The sequence below is a fragment of the Pezoporus flaviventris genome, unplaced genomic scaffold (genome assembly GCF_033815535.1).
Source record: "Pezoporus flaviventris isolate CSIRO_AGI_PZ_B2104156 unplaced genomic scaffold, CSIRO_AGI_Pfla_v1 ptg000079l, whole genome shotgun sequence".
NCBI lineage: Eukaryota > Metazoa > Chordata > Aves > Psittaciformes > Psittacidae > Pezoporus > Pezoporus flaviventris.
Genome location: NW_026892627.1, coordinates 6,553,592 through 6,575,567, shown reverse-complemented (window position 1 = coordinate 6,575,567; position 21,976 = coordinate 6,553,592). Strand labels below are relative to the sequence as shown.

At 46.2% G+C, this 21,976-nt stretch overlaps 1 protein-coding gene and 1 long non-coding RNA gene across 2 annotated transcripts in view; one reads left to right on the top strand and one right to left on the bottom strand.

Moving 5' to 3' along the window:
* The first annotated feature begins 325 nt into the window (after positions 1–325).
* On the top strand, positions 326–8,464 carry CRYGN (crystallin gamma N). Its single transcript, XM_061474301.1, is given in 3 exon segments — positions 326–634; positions 2,411–2,556; positions 8,239–8,464. Coding segments are annotated over 3 exon segments (591 nt in total). The 3' UTR covers positions 8,375–8,464.
* Positions 8,465–14,397: 5,933 nt separating this feature from the next.
* LOC133280036 (uncharacterized) overlaps positions 14,398–21,976 on the bottom strand; it is an 11,884-nt gene continuing 4,305 nt past the window's right edge. The window contains exon 3 of the long non-coding RNA XR_009747044.1: positions 14,398–14,917. This is a non-coding gene — a long non-coding RNA (uncharacterized LOC133280036). The remainder of the gene's footprint in view (positions 14,918–21,976) is intronic.

Sequence of the window (21,976 nt, the reverse complement as noted above, 5' to 3'; positions counted from 1 at the left end):
AGGTTGAAGGGAGCAGGTCTGGATGCAATGTGAGCGGTGATACCGGGAGCAAATTAGGTAGCAGGGACAGGGAGGGTGCGGCAGAAGGAGCTGTGTTTTGGGAGCGGAGTTTCCTGTTTAAACATTCCTGCTGGAAATATGTGTGAGCAAGTACGAGGCAGCGAGAAGTGTTGTAAATGCGGGATGCGCTGCGTTCCCAGAAAAACAAATACAGCTCTTAGGAAAAAATGCCAGTGATGCTGTGCTTCTCTTGCTGGAAAGCAGCTAAAGAAACCCCAAACCACCCTGAAATGATGCATCTGCACGAGATCCCCATCTGCTCAAAATGGGGGGCCAGCCGTGCCCCTGCTTCTCACCAAGGGCCCGTTCTCCTCCCTCTCCATAGATCACTTTCTATGAAGGCAAATGCTTCACAGGCAGGAAGCTGGAGGTTTGCGGCAGCTGCGGCAGCTTTCAAGACCAAGGATTCTTCAACCGGGTCAACTCTATCTGTGTCCAGAGCGGGGCCTGGGTCTGTTTCGATCACCCCAACTTCCGAGGGCAGCAGTACATCCTGGAGCATGGCGAGTATCCCGATTTCTATCGCTGGAATGGTCGCAGTGACCACCTGGGCTCCTGCCGGCCCGTCGGGATGGTGAGTGGATGCTTCTGGCTCTCCTGGTCAGAGCATCAGTGGGACGGAGCTGCTGTTGGGCTTTATTTCTCCTGGTCGCAGGAGCGCCATGAATGAGCATGATAAAAGTTTATGCTCTTTAGAAATAATACACGTCATTGAGAAGGAAATTGTTTCCTGGGGAAGGTTTGTCCCCCCCTTGGAGTGGTCTTCACAAGCCACAGAGCTGAGTTGTGGTTTCCCATGGCTGCTAGTCGGGAGGAAGACGCATCGCCTTCCTCCCACAGCACGAAATGCAGTGGCTTTAATGGGATGAGATTTTCCTACGGTTTCTCAGATGAGGCGGCAAGGTCCTGCCAGCATCACATGCTTTTTCCTTTATAATGTGAGTCCCTGTGGAATACTCATGGGGGAATTAGGAAGGAGGTTCACTGCCCAAGGCAAGTTTGAGCTGTGGCAGCCTGCTTTCCCCATGCACCCAGAGGGGGAGCAGGCAGCCTGAGGGCTTTCCGAACCAGACCTATGGGCTGCTCCTAGCTGAATTTTCTGCTGTTGCAAACCTCTGCCTGTAATCCTAAACGAAACCCACTGTTTTCCCCATATTATGTAGCCCTCCCCCACCCCTTATGAAGCTTTTAAAAGCATTGCCCAGAGGAAGGTTTAATTGGAAAGATTAAAAATTAGCAAAGAAAAGTGAATCTGGGTTAGGTCTTTCTATTCGACTCCTATCACTGGTGATCTCTGGGGCAATGATAAACCCACTTGGAGCTGGTGGGGTTTCTCACTGGCCCCAAAGGTGCTTTTTGGCACAGCAGTATGTTTATTTCAAGTCTGTAACGTCCCTCCTAATGCACCTCTGTGGCCCATACATGGAGGGATGCTCTACCCCAGGCCCTGGAGCCCTGCTGGCATGAGGATGTGCTCCTCCGTTCTGGTCCGCGTTTTTCCCTGTGAGATGCTGCGAGTGCTTCGAGGCATTTCTGCAGCGCAGATTCCCAGAGGAATGTTTGCTCAGGCACGGTATCAGCCTGGCTGCTGCTGGCGGCTGCCTGCTGTGGGGTTTGGCATCGCAGCCCGGCCGTAGTGTGCGTTGACGTTGTTTGTTTGAAATATGCATTTAGGTATGCTTTGAATTTGGCTTAAAAACACCCTTCCAGCTCACTCTGTCCTGCACACATGTGCCACGAGCTGCAGAAACCTCCCTGGCACAATTTTCTGTCATGTCACCCTCAAGGGCTCACAGCAATGATGATGCTGGGAAAGCTTCCTTTTCTTTTCCATTGTTTTATTTTCCTTATGGAAAGGCAGAACATCTCCTGTCAGGAGCAGCAGCTACGCATAGATCTGGAAGCAATATAAATTAGTTTAGGGAAATGGTCTAGCATGTCTGTACACTCTAGATATGTATGGTTTTTTGCTGTGTGCGTGGATGGAGAGCCAGGGCTGTAGCTGATGCTGTGTACTTGGGATGAAGAGTTTGTGGGCTGGTGGGGGTATCTGCAGATGAGCAAGTGCCAGTGCAGCCCGCAAGTGATGTGTCTGCATGTGGACAGCAGCTGTGGGAAGGTGCAGCTGGATGCAGAGACGATGGTTTCTGGCTGCTTTCCTGGTTGGCACGGTGTGCTGGGAGGTGTCACGAGTTTGTGCGTGTTCTGCGCGTCCTGGCACCGGTGCTGTCGGACTACTTTTCACACTCCCCATCTGAAGCACCCTTGCATCCTCCTCTTGGTCTGATAAAAGCCGGGGAAATAACCAGCTGCGCTTCTTTCTGGTTGACTCGAACCCCTCTGTCCCCAGCATGGCGAGCACTACAGGATCCAAATATTTGAGGGGAGCCATTTCAGCGGTCCCAGCCTGGAGCTGACGGAAGATTGCTCCTTCCTGCAGGGACAAGGCTGGGACAAGACCTGCATCAACGCCCTCAAAGTGTATGGCGACGGCGCGTAAGTAACCGCTCGTGTCCCGGCATGGTGCTCCCTGCCCTAGACCCTTTGTACCAGCACTGCAGGGGAGTGAGGTGGCTGCAGAGGCTCCCCCCATCCTGGAAAAGCCTGTTGGTGCTGGGGGGACTTGGAGAAAGCCTAAAACTGTGAGTTAAGCCTATGGTCTAAAGGTGAATTTTGGTGCCTGCCCATTCAGAGCTGCTTCAAAGGGGTATGGCTTTTGGAGGGTGGCAACTAAGCACATGTTGCAAGAGCTCTGAGATACCTTTTTAAGGTGTATGAAATAAGAAGCCTAAAACCAGCTTCTTTCCTTCTTCTTTCCCTCTTTCTCTTTCCCTGTCTTTCTGTCTTGCTTTCACATTTCTGTGCATGTTTCCAGACATGTCTTTGAAATCCATGCAGAGGCTTTTTTTTGAGGGGGGGCGGGGAATGGATGTGTCTGGGCGATGCAGCTCAGGGATTTTACTTTGCAAGTGGCTTCACCAAGGCTTGCTGCAACACCAGAAACCTCCTCCTCGAGCAACAAAAATGAGACAGTGGTGCCTCACCTCAAAATTAATCCCTGTCTCTGAAAGACAGGGGTAACTGTGGTGGTGATGCACAGCCACCCCAATGAGGGGTTTAGGTCACCCTCAGTGCCTTGTGAACCTGCTTTGCAGATGTGTTGCTGATGCTCAGCCCCATCCTCCTGCCCCTGCAGATGCTCCTGGAAGCCTCAGTAGGAAGTCGGTTTTGCCTTTTTCTTGCTGTTGGGTGGCAAATTGCATTTTCTCTACAGGGTCAGTCCTCTTTTTTTATTAATCTTGTTGTGAGATGGGCTGTTATCCGTCCATCTCCCCTTCCCTATGTCCGACAATTACGTTTTCACTGCAAGTGTGCTTGGAGTGGGGGGATGCTGTGGAATCCTCCCAGAGTCTCTGCCTGAGAGAGGCACAGGGAAACCCCTGCACAGGTGGGAGTCCTGGACTGGATATTGTGCATCCCACCTGCACCCAGTGTGGGAGGTTTGGACCCTTTCTGCCCAACAGCAGTTTTTTCCCAGAACTGGAAAAGGGTTGTTGCCATCCAAGCTCGGGACACCCTGACAGTGAGTGTCCTGTAGGATCCTCCAATTCAGCCAAGGCCTCTCCCAAAACCCAGGCTTATGATCAGGCAGTGGTGGCTCATTAAAACTAAGGAGCAGAGCTACCAGCTCCTGATGGGAAGAAATGGCCAGAGTCCACCGGGGACCCCGTCAGTGCTGTGCATTTGAAATAAAAAACATTTGAGTACCAATGCTATAAAGCCAAGAAAGCTCCTGTGAGTACTCTGGCAAGAGCTCTAGGGCCAATTATTTACCACATGTGTCCCTGCAGCAGAGGCTGGAGCTTGAGAAATTGGGAAGGTGCCCCGAAACTTTCAAGCACTTACATTTTTCAGATTGATTTTGCCCTTCCCCTACAAAACATGTAAGGGGCACAACGCTTGCTTGCCTTCGCAGGGAGCCTGGGGTGTTCATGTTAACGTTACATGACTTTGCAAAGGCTTTGAGTAGAGATAAAATAGGGAAAAAAACGAAATACTGAGAGGAGGGTGGTGAGGAAACCCACTGGGTTTTGTAGCATTATGTTCAGACCCCAGGAAGGTGGTTGTTGCAAGTGCATGGAAAGGTCTGTAAAGGCCATTAAAAGCAGGACGGTGCAGTGGGACCTGCTGGCCCCAGGGTGCAGGAGGAGGAGGGAAGGAGGAGATGCTTCAGCAGAGGTGAGACCAGGCAGAAGAAAGAGACCCTGCAGCACTGCTTTTCTCGTTTGGATGGACCCTATAACCCCAGGTGACCCCAGGGGTGCTGCAGGTGTAGCTGGTGCTGGGCCCAGGACCCATTCGTGACCATCTGGGCAGCAGAGGGGATGGGATCATGGGATCATAGAATAATTTGGGTTGGAAAGGACCTTAAGATCATCAAGTTCCAACCACCCTGCCATGGGCAGGGATGCTTCAGACTAGACCATGTAGCCAGAGGTGAGGGGAGTTTCAGCCACAGGCTGTCTCCAGCACATCCCCAGCCTGAAAGTGGGTCCGTTTTACCCTGTGCATGTTGAAAGCAGGTGTGAGCAAGCATCTTCCTAAGCTCCCTGCCCACCGAAATCTCACTCTGCAATTTCCCCTCTTAATTCCCACAATGCGACATCCGTTGGATACAGAAATATTTGCTTCCCCTTCAAAATCCGTGCATGGTGTCAGGTGCTGTTAAAAAGCTGCTGCCTGTACTTGTGGGGGTGGCCATGCCTGCAGGAAGTGATAACGGATCACCTGGAAACATGGGAATGGAGAGAAACATCTGCCTTTGGTGTGGTGTGCGGTGGGGCTGAGTGTGTCCAGCACCTTTCTTGCTGCCCTTTGTGGCTGGCGACTGCTACCCCACGCAGCCAGAAACAGTGATGATAAAGCTGTTAAATCCATCCTGGAAATGAGATTGCTATTTTGGAGCACTTTTGAGGTGTTACTGCCTCCTCGGAAGCTGTTGCGGGTTTGCATGGTGAGTGGCTTTGCCCATCCCACGGGCAGAGCCAGATCCAGTATCACAGATGGTATCATCTGGTTTTAGATGAAGACGTGCGCTTCTTGTCCTCCTTTGTGCCTCAGCCACTCCACAGAGGATTGCCTAGAAATAACAACTTTCAAAAGCTGAATTTGTTTTACGGTCTGGGAGAAACTACCCCAAAAAGAGTTTTTCTATGTTATAGTGACATAACTTGGAGGAACCAAATGAACCATTTATCCTGCTGAAGCATTTATGGGCATTTGGTAGATGTTCTGCAGTCAGGCTGTGAAATATCAACCAGAACAGGTACCCAAACGTTGCTGCTCAATAAACGATACATATTTCTTGGCAGAGGTAAGGGCTGCTCATGGCACTGCTCAGGTCCTATGTGGAGAATGAGTGACCTCGAGCCCTGCTGAAAGCATCCTGCTTGATTCAGGCTGGAGCTGCAGCACTCCGTTGTTAGCTTTTCATCATGAACAGACAGTTTTGGCTTATAGGGCTTGAGCTGGTTCCATGAGAGTTTTATTTCTGTGTCCTCTGGGTTTAAGTGCTAATGAAACACAGCACTGAGATGTCTGAGGGCTGTGTGCTATGTGCCTGGATCAGCTCTCCCATGCTGGGCTTGAGGACAGGATCTTCTGTGTTTTTTGTTTCTGGGCTCCTGACTGACTTGATTTCCTCACTTGCTCATGGTGTAAGAGAATGTAAATTTTAAGCAATAAAGGAAGAGCTAAATAAGCCATGCAAGCCTTCACTCATCACCTTGCACTGCCAATACACTTTTCTCCCATCTTTCTGCTATTCCTTTTATTCCTCTTATTTGCAGGCTTTCCTTAAGCAGAGGGGAAGGCCTGTGGGTTCTTATCACCACGCTAGATCCTACAGTCTCCTTTCATCTACCCCAAGGCCTGTCCCATTCCCTCCATGCAACTATGCAGACCATCAGTCACATGTCTGAAGAGAAACGCAGCAGTTTTGGTAAAGACAGTGGCTATGAGGGGCTGCTCTACCCTCTGCGCCATTGCCCAGGGTTGAAAGATGCACTAGAGCAAAGTAAAGCTGGAAGAGCTACCATGTCCTGGTGGGCCAGAAGTGCCCATGCTCACTGCAATGCAATGTTTTCAACAGCGTTAGGCGCTCTCAGCAGGAGCGAGTGATTGGGAGCTACAGAAAATAGGACTGGGAGCTCTTTTCAGGAGTGCTTGAGGGAGAGATGGTGAGCTGATGGAGAAAAGAGACCCATGATGATCCAGAACTCTGGAGAGGTGCATATAAGGTGAAGAGATGGGGTAGGAAAGGAAGAAAATCGTGTGTGCCTTGTGAACAAGGCTGAAGTGTAACTAGAGGAGCAGGGTAATTTTATAAGTGGTTCTTCATTAAGCTGAAGAGCTGAGCATGCTCTCAAACAGTGCACATCATGGTCTATGATGGGGGGATATGTCTTCAGGGCAACCTGCTATTACACTCACATGAGCAGCGGGCAGCCTTCTCCATGCACTGCAAATTAAGCTTCAAAGGAAAAGCCTGAGGATGACTTTGTAATTCCAGTCCAGATATAAACTGGCTGCAAAAAGTGCCAAAGAATGAAGTTGTTTGTTCACAGGAAACGCTCGGGATCCAAATGTCTTGGCTAAGCACGTTGCAGCAATGCTGCAGAAAAGGGTTGTGGAAGTGCGGGCAGCAGGGTGGAGAGGGGCACCAGGCGGATGTGTGCTCGATGTGCCATTGTATTGGTGCTCAGGCACATGGGAGAAGGGACCCACCATGGTCCCCCGGGGTGTCCTGTCAGGAGCACAAAATAAGTCCAAATATGTCACGAAATTGGGAAGGTGGCTCAACTGAATACCATAATCTTTTGCTTATAGTTTAAATAATGCCCGTGGGTGGCTGGCTTTATAAACAACATTTTTCCTTGGCCTCCAGCTTTTTGCTCTGGGTCAGACTGTGAGCTGAGTTCACCAGCTGCTGTCTGACTCTGGAGGCCCACCGGTCTTTTCCCCATCCGGTACTTGAAGGAGTTTGTGCCTGGAAATCCCACATGCAGTGGGTCCCAACCCTGCTGTCAGCTGAATTCCTGGGAAGAGATAGACCACAGAAACCAAATTATTTGGAGGATTGTATTTGTGCCTGCCAATAAACAGGACAAGCAGACAGATTCTTAAAAAAAAATCCCTAAAACAGTGGGAAGAGAAGAACAAGGCAGAGATGAGCAGTTCAGCAGTGATGGGGTGGAAAGCTGACTGTAAGACTATCAGAGCAATGGCAAGGCTTCGTTAAAAGGCATTGGAGATTTAGAGGAAAGAGGTGGCCATGTTAAGATCGTATCTCGGGATGTATTAAAAGGAGGGTGAGAAGAGTAGCAAAATTTGTCACTCTCGACCATTGGAATTCTTCCCTACTTTGTGTCCTTCACATAGAGAATGACATGCCAAGAGACTTGCCAACGGAGAAAGACATAGGCAAGCTAGCTGCAGTCAGGCATGCTAAAGTCACCAAGGTTATTGAGTGTTGTATCTATTTGACTGTATCCCAAGGGAAAGTTATAGTTAATTCTGGATATAGAGATAAAGTGAAGGTAACTGAGCCAGGTCCTGCTCTCTGTTGGAAAGCATCAAACAGAGGCCATTGAGAATTACTAGCAAAGACAGAAATTATTAAATATGGTTCCTGTCATAACTACTGAGTCAGTTCAAAGAGGTAAAACATCCTTCAAGCATTGCACATTTCTCCTTGCAATCCAAGATGGGTTTATCCAGGGGCTGAGGGAATTCACATCCTTCTTTAGCACTATCAGATGCTATTCAGTTGTTTCTCTCTGAGCTTCATCATGCACAATAGATCGATTCCTACAGGCAGCGTGAAACAGGGAGCCCCTGGTCTCAGGCTTCATCACTGGTGTAACCCTGAACAATTTCCTCTACAGGCAAGATCTAGTCTGGCTGTGGGTAACTGCCAAACTGCACTGGAAATGGGGAGAAGCACCAGCTGTTAACTCCATCAGGGTCATTTCTGTTTGCAGGATAGGACCGGGACTGCAGAGGGACCATCGGGCCCTGGTAGTTTGCAGCACTGCAGTGCCTAACTGCAGCTGCTCAATGTGGGCACCTCGCATGACCACACTGCTGAGACCTGAATAACCCTTCCTTTCTGCTCAGGTGGGTGCTGTACGAGGAGCCCAACTATCGAGGCCGTATGTATGTGGTGGAGCGCGGCGAGTTCAGCAACTTCAATGCATGGCAGGCACGCAGCGCGAGCGTCCAGTCCATCAGAAGAGTCATCAACTACTTCTAGCTGAGCTTTCATCCTACCAGCGATGGCCTGCTGAGACCGGGCATCGCCCTTCTTCCCTATCACTGACTGGAATAAATGGTTAAACACCAACTTTTGGCTCCAAATACTTTTCTTCCGTCACTTGCTTGAGTTCGATAGGGAGCAGACCTGCAAACTTTCTAAGCTTGATTTACGTGCTATGAATTTGCTTTTATATTCTGCAGTGATTTATAATGAGGGCATGGGAGTGACAGGCCAGAACTGGTGGTGACAACCAGATCTCAGAACATTCTTCCTAATGCAGTTGTGGTCTGACACATGTTCACTCTGCCCTATCCAGAGCCACCTCGTGATGGACCCAGCTGACTCCTAATGCCTGGAGGGGGTCACGTTGCTGCATACGTGTGTCTTGAGCTCAGGCACACAGCCTTCGGAGGGTCTGCCCATGCCATGTGAGGGCACATGTGAGGATTATGTCAGGATCCAACTGACTCGCAGGGTCTGAGCACAACATGCTGGGCCTGATGCGAAGGTGATAGAAATCGCTCATCCTGAGTTACTGCGACCTTAGATCAGCACACATTAAAAGATATATTCAAAGGACAATGTTCCCTCAAGGTACAAAACCTGAGCAACCTTCTCTTTGCTTCGTGATTCGTAAACTCTTCAGGAGACAATGACAATTTGAGGGGGTAGCAGCAGAGAAGAACAGCCACAGCACTGTCACTTTGCAGAACTCTCTTCCCATCCATCTGCCCCTTTGGTGTTCCCAGTCCATCCCATCAGTTTTGGTGCCCCTGAACCCCCTTTGATGCTTGGCAGCTGGGATGGGAACAGCCCTGCGTGTTCAGCCATGGATCATCTGCTACAGCTTCGGCACATCCCCTTGCATGCAGTGTCCACATAGCCTCCTTTCTACAAAATCATAGCTGTGTTCAGCATTAGCTAAGAGACTTTCTGGTATTTCAGGAAGAGACAATTTTATTGTTTTCACTCCATTATTCCATTAACTGTTAAGGCTTGGCTGCCTGATGGATCCTGACAGGCATGGGCACAGTGCTGGCAGAGCTGCAAAGCTCTGCATTAATCTAGTGGGAAGGCTGCTGATCTAACCACTGTCCTCAGCCCACTGAAGGGACGTGAGGGAAGCTGACAGGTCCCCAGCACACTGGAGCATGAGGCGTGTATGCCTTCAGGGCTGCTGTGCTTTGTGGGTCTGCAATGGGATCCTGCCCCTTGCTGAGAGATTGGGAGGAGCAAGTCTGTGCTCTGTGCTGGGGCAAGGGCTGGTTGGTCCTGTGCTGCATCCTGGTCTGACACTGGATCCAGATGCCATTCAACTAATCCACACATATCCACCTTGTCATTCATCTTTCCAGTTAGAGCTTCTTGGCTCCCTGTGGCTCTCTACCAGTAACAGGAGTGGGGCAACTGGTAACAACCATGCCTGTCTGCGAAGGACACATGCTGTTCCCCGATGAAGTGAAACTGTTGGTAAAGCTGTGTCAGCTGAGATCTGCCCCAGATGCACACATGCCGTATATATGTTATGGGGTGTATGGAAATACAAAAGACCATCTACTTTGTGAATTTAACTGTAGTTTGGGTGACGTTTGCCTTAGCATCAATGCCAGTGATTGTGTTCTCCTGTAGAGAGCCTGTGGTCTCTCCTAAGATTATTGAAGCAGCACTATAGTTACATCAGTTCAGCTCTGGATTTCAATAGCCATGTCCTGTGTGGCTTGTGGTGGCATGTGGTCCATTGAAGCCACAAAAGTATTTAAGCATCTTTAATGGATTGCAAGGTATTTCTGTGTCAGAGAAGATGGCAGGGAAATGATTCATTCATTGAGTGGGATGCACAAATGTACAACTCGTGCATCAACTCTTGTGTATCTAATTTTCTTTTAATTAAATGCAGCTTACGAAAGATTTTAGGAGCCCTTCCAGGATTAACATTGCTCTTGCTTCACGAAGCCTCTACTCAGCTCCTGAGCTCAATGCGCTCTATTAAAAGTTACTACTCAGTCATACGCGTTGCTCTTTGTTGTGGCCTTCTGGCCATTAATCTGTTAAAAAAACCCTAAACGTGGTCCCAAAGAGAGTCAGGCAGTAAATTGCCACTAGCTTTAAAGGAAGCTTTTTATTCATTTGAAGCACGCTCAATGTCATGGTGCAGCATGAAGCATAAAGCAGCAAAGGCTTCAAAATATATAGTAACTGGAATCCCAGATGCTCTAAGTAGTTGGAGGACAAAAGAAAAGAAAATGAAGGACAACCATCCACCAACATTCCCCTGAGGACAACAGCATGAGCCCAGAGATCCTCACACCTGGGTTTCTTGACCCTTGGTGAACACAGCCAGGGGAGGGAACTCTCCCACTAATGTTGGGATCAGACCTGTGATATCACAGATATTCTGCTGTGTGGCTTCCAGTGTTCTGTGGTTCAGACGAGCCCTTAGAGGGACCCACTGACATCCCTCCCTGTCCTTGCTGGGATATGTGGGACTGTGCACATACACACAGATGTACAGGCGGACTCCAACATACAGCTACTGTGTGCAAGTCCACTTCATCCATATGCTTCAAGCTCATCATTTGTTTGTATGTTCTAGTAGATTAATATTTGTTGTTTAACTTGTGGAAGGACTTAGGAGACCCAGTCCTGGACTGAACCCTGCTGTGTGCTGGGAGTTAAAAGTACAAAAAAAGGTTGTCTGGTTAATCCATGCTGTTGCGTTTGTAACCAGCTAGGGTTTAGTACATTTTACACATGTCTGCCTACGGGCTAAATACTCATCATTTATTAACATCTGATATCCCATTTATGAATACACTCTCAATGCAAACAGCTAATCTCATGTGAATGCTATTTTAAAAACTCCTCAGGATGCAGAAGTCTAATATCACTAAAAACTGACTGTGGGGAATTGAATTCCATCTATTTCTTCTTGATTTGAAACCAAAGTAGGGTGGCCATGGGCCTAATCCAAAAACTGATGCTGCAGGAACATGCACTGCGTTGGCAGCAGGGGGATGTGGCTCTCGTTCTCTTCCTTTTCCCTCCCCCTCCTTGCTAAATCTGCACTTGTTTAAAGGACAGAATGTACAGATCCCATATGTTTGCTAGTGGTTAGGTTGGGGTTTTTTTAACATTATTGACATTTCTCTAGTATGAAACGGTATGATTTGTGAGTTTATAGCATATAAAATATAAATGACACAATGCCAGCTTGATGTGAAGTGGATGTGAGATTGTGCAGCAGAGATTTGAGCTGTATGTCATTAAACTGTATGGCTGAATGAGTTCTGCTACGTGCACTGAGGAAGCAAGCAATGGATTAACTAAATTGGAAACTATTCTAGAAAATGCTAGAGATAAAGATTCAGAAATGAACAAAAGGGACAAGTTATTAATTACGAGAGAGAACTAAACAAAATCAGCTCCATCTGGAAAACCAGGAAAGCCCAAATAATCAGCATTACTGGGCTTGGCCAGGCTGCTGCAGTGTAATGTTCAGAATAACTTCAAATTACATCTGGCCCCAAAGTAAAGAGCTCCTGCCAGAATGCCTGCATACATGAATGTCCTTTCTCTGTAGCTGTATGATGTGGGAATTTGGTGGAATATCTTTTTCAAATGAAGATATCTGAGCAACTGCAGTACTTTTGCATTGCTGTGTTACCCAGTGCATGTACATCTAGTGAAGGTAAGGAGGAAACTTCCTACTGATCCACTGTTGGCAAGTCTGATGTTGTCATAGCTCAAAAGAATCCCTACTAACTGCTTACATAAGCGAAAGGGCTGCACAGCCACCTCCCTTCCCCCAGGAATTCAAGAGGCATTATCCTGCTATTGAGGCTGCCCAACACTCACACCTTGGTGTGCCTTCTCCTCTCCTCCTCCAAAGACACCTCTCTGGACCCAGTAAAAATTAGTTCGCTCCTTGGTGTCTGCTACAGCTGTTTTAGCAGTTCTTTAAGTAGAAAGTCTTGCTCAACAGTGACCTCTGACTGCTTGCAGAAAGGAAATGAACATCTTCAAAGGACATCTCCAACTTCTGGCAGCAGCAGGAGAGCCACAGTCACTGTTAAAGTCTAACTAATGACAGCGTAAAAATGTAAAGGGAACCCACCTTAGTACTCTGACAGATATCCTGAGCTCTGTGCTTCATCTGGTTTGGTTTTAGCTTTCTTTTCCCTGTCGCAGTGAAAGTCAAGGAAAAATTATCTTCGGTGAAAACAGGTTTGGCTTTGAAATTTTCACTATCCCTGGGTTCAAACTCTTGTCCAGGAATACAAGAGACAGCTAAAGAGTCCTTGAATCAGATGATACCTGCCTGATGTGGCCAGCACCTTCAGCACTGCAAATGGTGATTTGTTTGGGGTTTTAGTTTTAAATCATCTTGCTAATTGGAGAGACTCAATTCAGTTAAATCAACCTCCAGTCGCTGGGACTCATGTAGCTTGGTGTCCTCTTGTTCCAAGAGTAACCGTTCAACCAGCAGAGGAGGTGCAATAACATCTCACACATTTTGAGCTGTTCTCATATTTAAGGGTGGCTGTGACAGAAATCAAACACACATGGAAGAAAGAGGAGAAGGTCAGAAGTAAATGTATGTTAATTTTCCGTGGAGCAAGAGAAACACTGAAGAGAGAGCAAACTGGATGCAACGTGTTTTTCCATGGACAGCTGACCATCTTTACGTGGCTCAGCATAAGTCAGTTTGTAATCAAGTCAAGCTGTCCTGGTTTAAGCATGTTAACATATGGAGGAATGTACCAGTGTATTCAGTCAAATTGTGCATGAAGCAAACATGAAATCATATTGAAATTGTTAATGCAAATTCCATCTTTAAATATGATGATCTCTAGTGGATTGTGGTAAATCCGCACTTTTTGTAGGCATTCACACCTGCACTCACACAGTCCCAAGTGCACTGAACGCTTCCTCTCAGTCAGACTTATTTCATGTGCTCCTGCTAGGGCACTCCAATGTCTGGGATGGAGAAGGATCATTCCCTGCTAATCTATGGAAAAAATGCATTTTTAATAATTTTGTTTAGTTCATTGCAGAAGTTTTGGTATGCTGTCATTCTGTTTGTTTAGCCTGATACAAACTAAGATAGCTGTTTCCTCATGTAAGTAGTTTTGGTTGTCACCAGCTTCACTCATCATCTGTTATAGGGTAAGAGAGCAATGCAACTCGAGAGCAGTGCAACTCGTTCCCCACAAGACACCACACCAGGCAAGACAATCCACTCATGGTCAGCACAGGTTTATTTGTGTTTTGGTATAAGTGCTTTTAAGCTTTGACGTTGCTGCCTCATGATCATGGTGATGAGAAGGTGAGTGAAAGATCCTGACTCATAGATGGGCAAGACTGTGGTTTCAGCTGAATTTCCCCTTGGAAACCAGCAGCATAGAGAGAGCAATAGCAAAAGAGTATCCATGGAATGGACCTCTTCCTTGCAAACTTTACCAAAAGCAGCCACCACCAAAACAAGCCTCTTACCTGCACATGAGCCAGTGCTACATAACATATAAAGTACTAGCACACAACTGAGACCCTTCTGACCTGGTAACATGCCTAATACTGTAAGCTTAGTTTAGTTCTGCAGGGTAGGCTGGACATGAATCCTGCTCTTAAATCAAGCTAAAGTTTTCAAGAAGACAAAGCACAGTGTGCAGCAGTCCACATGCGAGCTGACCTGCGAATGCAACAGCTGCTCCAGTAATGTAAGTGGGAATCAAAACTGCTGAGATTTGCAGAGCTTTCTGTGGTTGTCATTGGTTTTCTTGGCTGGTAATGCAAGAAGAAAATAATAACATTTGAGTCATCTGAACCTACAATAATAATAATAACAATAACAGAATTCCAAAGGTTTTATTTTGTGTGTATCCTGCTTTATTGACTTGCCCTTTGAAATTATTTTTCTGATATAATAAGAGCTTCTTTTTTTCACTGGGGGTTGGGGCCAGATTCTTTTGTCATCTACTTTTAAAAAGAGAGAGAGGAATTAAAGCAAGCAAACACCACTTTGACTTCTGGAATTTATCATTTCAGTTCAGGTCTAACTACAGAGCTGACAATCTGCATTTCAAAGGTTTCAGACTCTTTACCATACAAATTAATAACAAATGATATTTAACAGTCAGCTCCCTTGGCTATTAAGGATCACACATTCCATCAGAAACAGGGACTTCCATGAGACTGGAAAAACTTCTGATTACACTGAATGATTCCCCTTTTCAGCTGCATTCAGACAATACACATTTGGAGACACAAAAAAAATAAAAAAATTCTGGCAGGAATCCAAAACCTCTGTAACAACCCCCTAGGCCTGGGATTTGTCTAATAGATTGCTATTAAAGGGTTCTTTGGCTGGAAAGTTTCCCTTGTTCCAGTTCTTGATTTCTTCTTTTTCTTTTAAATTGGTGTTTGATTCTTCAGGATGAACTTGCTGTCAAGGAGATGAAAGCTCCAAGGATGGGAAGAGGGTACCAGGTTCTCAAATCTTGCACTGATTTCTTGCAGAAGTTGTTCCTGCCCCAGCACCTCCTTAGCAGGACAGAATAACACTAGTAAGAATAATAGTAATAACAATTACAAAAACATTCATATCAGTAAGTTTTTCCATTTGGGTCCAAACCACTCATTGAAAGACATAGCAGAGCATTTTAGCATGTATGGAAAAGACCCAAAATTGTGTCAGGAGATGTCAGTCTCAGTCCTTTGCTGTTCTTGACTTCTGCTGGGTGCAGTAATGACAGGGAAGCTCTGATTTCCCAGTTGCAGTGTGATTACCCAGTGATGAAGGCAGTCAGTGCCAATTAGCATGAATTAGGGCAGGCCCAGAGCTGTATGTTGGTTACTGCAGCTTGTCCCAGAGGGACACTGGCTGGTTTAGGAGCCTGGTGCAGAACTGGCTCATCAAGCAAGCCAGGTAGTTTAATCAGGTGTGTTTAGCCCTACTGCACCAATTTACTGCAGCCAAACAGCTGCAGTAGCTGGTCCACAGCATGTATACGTTCCTATATGGTTAATAGTGTTCACATTTCCATTCCTGTTAAGAACTCCAAGGCTGCATCTTTCAGTTTTGCCTCTAAAAAGCAGCTATTGTTTTTATAATTTCAGTGGTTTAGTTGTGAAATTCATAGTTGAGGAAGGAGAGAGAAAAGTCCCAAAGCCACCAGCCAAGCTAAATAGCATCTCCTCTGTCCTGATTCTTTCCTCCTGTCACTTCTGTGCCATTGTAACTTCCTGGGAATCCATCTCCATGCCTTAAACATCAGATATTCACTAACACCACTGTAGAGCCCTGATTAGATGAAAATGATATACCAAATTTAAAGCTGAAAGTGAATCAAGGCCACTGGTTTGATCAGCTTCTCCCTTTCCTTCACCAACACAGAAACCAGGAGAACAAGCACCTTTCTCATTAGCAAATGGTAATAAAGACCATAGACAAATTTAGAAAGGAGAGAGGAAAAGTGTATTCCCTAAGATTAATAATCTTAGCTAATGTAACTGATTTGCTTTATCGAAGTCAGTCATAGGTAAAACTTCTCTGAATCTTTTTCTTCCTCGTTGCATGCGTAAGGCCTAGTGAGATCTGAAGGGTTAACAGCACAACTGTTAGTCCCCTTTGTATTTATCTGTATGACCATAAGTAATGCATATTTTGAGCAATTGCATCCAAAGTGAACAGATCTGTGAGAGGAGATGGATCACTTACAGAGCAGAACAGGAAGAGCCTGCAGCTGTCTTCCAAAAGCATGGGGTGGTTATTTTCTAGGTCCTAGTGCCGTTCCCAGCATATCCTGAGGCTCGAACACTTAATCAGCATGATTATTATCACACAAATGCTGCCAGAGTTTGATTTGCACATTTAGTTTTTTACTAAAAGAACAAACTTTCCAAAACCCCGTGATGTTTGAGCCTCTGTCATAATTCTTTTGCATTTTGGACGGCTTTCCTGCCTGCTTGGGGTTTGGCGCTTGTGTAAAGAGGTGCAATAAGAAAAGTTATTCACAGGAGAGTGTAAGGCAAAGCAGGCAGCTCAGTCTGATTTAGCTAAGGCCTCATCCTCCTGGGGCTGAAGCCGGGCCATGGTGTGAGCAGATGCAGCAGCCCCTATTGCTATTTCAGGGGGAAATGTATCTGCTTAAGAATAGGGGAGGGATTTTATTCCAGGCCAACAGATGTTTTGTCAAAGTGGTATAAGCTGCAGGGAACTGTGCTGGGTATGTATATTTTCATTGTCTTTGGATCTCACTCGGTGCATCTCTGCTGCCTTGTGACAGCTTTCCTCACTGGCATGCTGAAGGCCCAGTTCTCTGTGATCCCACCCTGCCCTGGCCCCACAAGGTCCCTGCTGCTGTGACAACAGCCCAGACTAAGATAGATGGGGTATCTCAGATGCACCCTGCTTTTCACCAGTATCAAAGCACCTCTTTGGGCTCAGTGAACAACCAACAATCAGTAAGTGACTCAGCTAAGCCTCCTGGTCTCAGTTTCATAGCACAGGCTCTCTTTGCCCCTCTTTGGAAGTAGGATGGGGAAGACCAGCTGCCCTACACCTTTAAAAGCAGTGCCGAGACCCAGGTCACTCTGGTGTTTTATGCTCACCCCTTCCTAGATCTCCACTGTCTGCTGTACAAGGCAAGTGTTAAGTGCCTGTGCCTTTTTTCATCGCCTCAGCTTTCAATTTATGCTTGAATGCCACCAGAATATAGCACTGAGCCTCCTAAGGAGCCCAGGGTCCTCTCTCTCCCTTTACAGCCTTGGTTCTTGGCTTCTCCTCTGAATCACAAAATGTCCCTTTCCCTGCAGCCAACTCACTGCTGTTTCTCCAGTTTCTTCTCCATTCCTCTCCCTCTTTCTCTTAAATAGTTGGCAGGAGGCCCTTTCTTTCATAACTTCCAGTCATTTTTGCCAGGTGACCCTGTGAGCAATCTCCCCCAACAAATAAGCAAAGGCTTGGTTAAAAGACCACTTCTGGCAGAAAGGATATTCTTCTTTTGAACCCCCTCATTATTCTCTCCAGTGGGTCTCTCAGGCAAACAACATGAAATCCGGATCACCCGCATACCCAGACCAGACGCAGCTCTGTGGCACGTACACGCGGTTCTGGCTCTGGGAAGAAGTTAACCTCTTGAGGCCAGGAAAAAGGCAGCAGAAGACAATAGCTTCAGTGATTCACACACAATATTCCATAAAGTGGCATGGCAATTGCCTTTATTCCCCAAAGCCATGCACACCAATTTTTTTTTTGGTCAAGTTTCTCCCAACAGGCATTTTAAATGTCACAGTTTATATCCTAGATGAATTTCACTTGTGAGTGTTGTTGCTAAGACAGACCATATTGTGGCATCAATTTTTAATCAGGCTGTTCCCTCCAACTCATCAGGGAATTCTGCCTGAGATCTGCTGGTGGTATAAATCAAGAAGTTGTGCTGTTAGCATTTTTTATTACTCACTTGATGCCTCTCTGTGACAAGGAAGGATGATAAAAAGGAGAGGAAGAACATTTGAGTGAAAAATTAACTAAATATTACATCCTTTCTGATGAAATCTGTCTACTATACACCCATGAAGTACAGCATCAGCCCCCCTTGGAATTCAGTTTTGTTTTAATCCCAGAGCTTAAATGCTTGAGTTTGGTACTCCTGACATTTGCCCAGCAAGGAGCTGGATGCTTCACCCCGAAGCCTGGTGTGTGGACCACGGCTGGGGAATCAGCAGACTGTTCCTCTGCCACCATCTTTCTGACCATGTTGTGCCAGTATCCATGCAGTTTTCCAGGACAAAGAGCACTCCCCAAATCTCCCGGCCCCACCTAACCCTTTTCTCTGGATGCGGTTCAAGTCCACACAGAGTGTATCAGTGCATTGTTTTCATGGGCAGCTGGAAAACCCCAGGAATGAATGGAAACAGACGGTTACAGACAGCTAAATTGTACTCTCTCCTCTTCACAGAAAATGACTTTAATGGGGGTGCCTTCCCAAAGCAAGAATGGGATGAACACTACTGCAAATTTGGTGGGAGGCGAAATGGAGAACAGAGATGAGGAAAGATTTATTCACCAAACAAATTGCGGGGTATGTTTGGTAAGTGAGGGCAGACTGACATCCTGTTACTTTATCTGTAATGCTGGTATCATGCACAGCATCAGGCTCCCTCATGCTACTCCACAGTTGCCATTTTGTGCCTCCCCAACAGAACATTGGTCACCATCTGATCTTTCACACTTTCATCATGCCAGCGATTGCTGTAGGATTTTGCTAGGCAGTGACAATGTGGGCCAAATGATGGTGCTGCTGCAGCACGTCCTAGTTCTATTCAGCCCAACAGCAACAAGAGAGACAAAGCATGTCCACTGGTGAGCTCAAAACTCAGGCAAATAGAGGTGGACTTCGCTACAGTGCAGTTTCCCTGAGCTAATTTATGTTAGATTAGGTAGATGTAAAGTCCAGTCCTAAGAGTGAGAGTATTTGAAAAGATAAAGCCACGTATCTTGAGAGGTGCATGAGAAATACAACCTTTTATGTATAAATAACATAAAGTACCCCCCAAAAAACCAGAAAAGAACAGGTGTATCACAGGAATATTTTCTCTGTGAATCCAACCTGGGGTGCTGCATCTGAGCAGCCCAAGCTTCAGAGGTGCTCATAAATCCTGGTGGTAGTCTGAATGTTTACCCTAGTGTCCTCTTTACCACGGATTGCTGGGATATTTGGTGGAGAAAATGGTGAAGAACAGCACTGTCTCTGAACAAGCTCTGTCAGAGGCACCAAGAGAGCAGAAGCTTTGACATCCCTTGGGATGCTATATTTTCTCCCACCAGCAGTAACACCTCCCTAAGCCCTTCCCTGCCCTTCTCAGGCCTCTTGGAAAAGGTGTGCACTTCTTGTGGTACCTGTGTCAGGAGCAGGGGCAGTCTGCCCCGAAAGCCTGCTACAAAGCTCAGTCAAAGCTGTAGATTATTCTATTTTGGACAGTAGGTTTGTTCCTATAACTCTTCTAGGAGCAGTGAAATGTAAGAGATATTGTGAATGTTCCCCCCTTACCTAAGGTAACATAGCAATTTGGTTCTGCTGCCAATGAGGAAGATAAACAACTGAGAAATCATCCAGAGGCCAGATGTGAATGCAATTGTTAAAATACTGCCTAGGTCGCTGGTTGCAACTTCAGCATTTTTAGAAATGTGTTTTTGTACCAGTGTCAAAGGCACTGGGGCTCTCTGCTTGCATCAGTACAAATCTGGATTCATGCAGTTAAAGCCAGCAGCATTGTATCCATGCAAAATCAGTTAAAATGGGCTCAGAATCAGACTCGGAAAGTTACCCTTGTGTCACTTAGTAAGACATATTTCTTTTGGCTTCCATTTAGATTTGGTCCTTAAGGAGCCTGTCGTAAGAGATATATGGTCTGGGCAAGAGGCCAGCTTACTGTCTGGAAGAAACAGCAGGGCTCCCATCGAAGCAGGGAACAGGGTAAAATGAGCTTTTGACGATTACTTTGTAATTCTGTAAATATTTGTGATTTTGAATTATGCAGTAAAGTTCCCCCTCTGCAGTGATATGATAGAAGGGCCTTGGCATCTATAGACTACGCAAGAGGAAACCTGTTTACAGTAATCTTTGAAACAGATGCTGTGAGATCTTACACTTCCTGGTATGTAGCATCTTAAAAATTTCTAGGAAATCGCATCTGCTTTCCTAGCAAGAGATATAAGATGCTTTCACAGCAGTGGTTTTAAGTCACTGGTTCATTTCAGCAAAAAGTTAACGCAATCCCCTTCTTGCTCTATCTGAGTTCATGGCTAAATTCCCATTGTCACCAGGGATTGACAGTGGGGTTAGGTACTAAGACCCCATTTGTATCAACCAGCAACACTACCATCACCATTCATCAGGTCACTGAATACCACTTTTCTAGATGCCAGCCTTTCGGACTCCTGACATTGATTAGAAGTAGTCTATCCACCCAGGTAACGTGGCAGTGGACAGCAGAGACATACATGGGTTTTGCAGACAGGTATTCTTGTTACAACAGTATAGGAAACTTGGAAACCCATGTATTGTCAAAAGGAACTGTTTTGGAGACACTGCTTCAGAGCTGATTATGAACTAAAAGAACTTTGTAGATGCTTAGAGCAAATTCTAGGGTAAGTGACAGTTTCCAATCATCTTTTGTCCTGCAGGGGAATTTGCTAAATGTTCATACCCAAGCTAGATTTTTGAGCACTCCAGGACATTTCAAGCTGCAAAGGATCCATATTTATACAAAGAATGGAGGAACTCTGTTGCCTGTAAAAGAGGTCAGCTGCAGAGGGGCTGGAAAGAGCTGACTTGAGTCATGAAGCTTGGGTCTGAAGTCTGAAAGGATAACTTCAGATGATGTGCAAAACTGCATATACAGGCACTCTGCCCAGAGCCTATGAAAGCTTTTGGATGACCCTGGGAGAATGCATGAAATTTCAGAGTAGGCAGATGGGGAGGGCCTATACGTCTTCCAGACATTTTTTGGTGTTACCTAATACAATTGCCAATACTGCAGTTGTCTGTGTACCTCCACATGTGCTCTCCAGTCCTGTTCCCAGTGGAGCCTCACACACTGGTGCTCTATACATTAGGGTTTTGTAAAGCCTGGTTCTGCACTCCAGCTATGAACTGCCACTGTGCTAGGCACCACAGTGAGCAGTGCAGCCACACACTGTCCCTCCTGTGCTACCTACATATGAAGAGAGCCTCAGCTCACAGGCTGGAAGGGAGCCATGGTATACTTAAACAGTTGGGTGTCAATCTGGGTGTCAAGAAGACTGCTTTAAAGAGCATGTGGTTCCATGTGTAGATACTGTTATGACAAGAAGACTGCAGCTAGTCTGTGTATCAAATCAACCCTTGCTTTTAAAGAGGTTCCAAGCAGCATTAAACACAGTCTAGATGAAGTGCATGGTCACAGCCTTCCCCTGCACTGTGACTAGGGGTGCAAAGCCCCACATGGATCTAGAACTACACAGTGGTCTGTGATAAATGTTGAGAGCTGGCAAGGCCCAACTGGTATGAATTGTTAGGGAATTTCTTTGTTAAACTCTTGGCCACAACAGTATCCTGTGGCAATGAGTTTCACAGGCTGATTACACGTTGCCTAAAAGGTATTTCCTTTCAGAATTGGGAGTTAACTGCCTGCCATTGACTTGCCCTCATACTTGTGGCATTGGGCTGGGAAATCAAGACATTTCATCCTACAAAGCTATGCTGTGGCATCTTAACACAAAGCTCTGTGCCCATCTTTTAGCTGCAGTATGGCTCTGCCAGGAAATGTTGAATGCTGATGTTACTGGACTTACCAAGGGATGGAGGGAAGAGAAGGAGAGGCAGCTTCTTCCCTTCCTTTGAGCATTAGCTCTTGCTGGGCCTGTGGAGCATGGTCACGCACTAATCAAGAAGCTGACCTGACTTCTGCTCCTCCATCCTCACTTCAGAGTAAGGCTACATCTTCTTGAGTTTTTATAATTAAATAACTGTAAAATTGATCTGCCTTCAACAATGCTAACTTAATGCAAGTGAAACTACTTAAATGTTGATAAGGTTTTGAATTTAATCTAAGCAT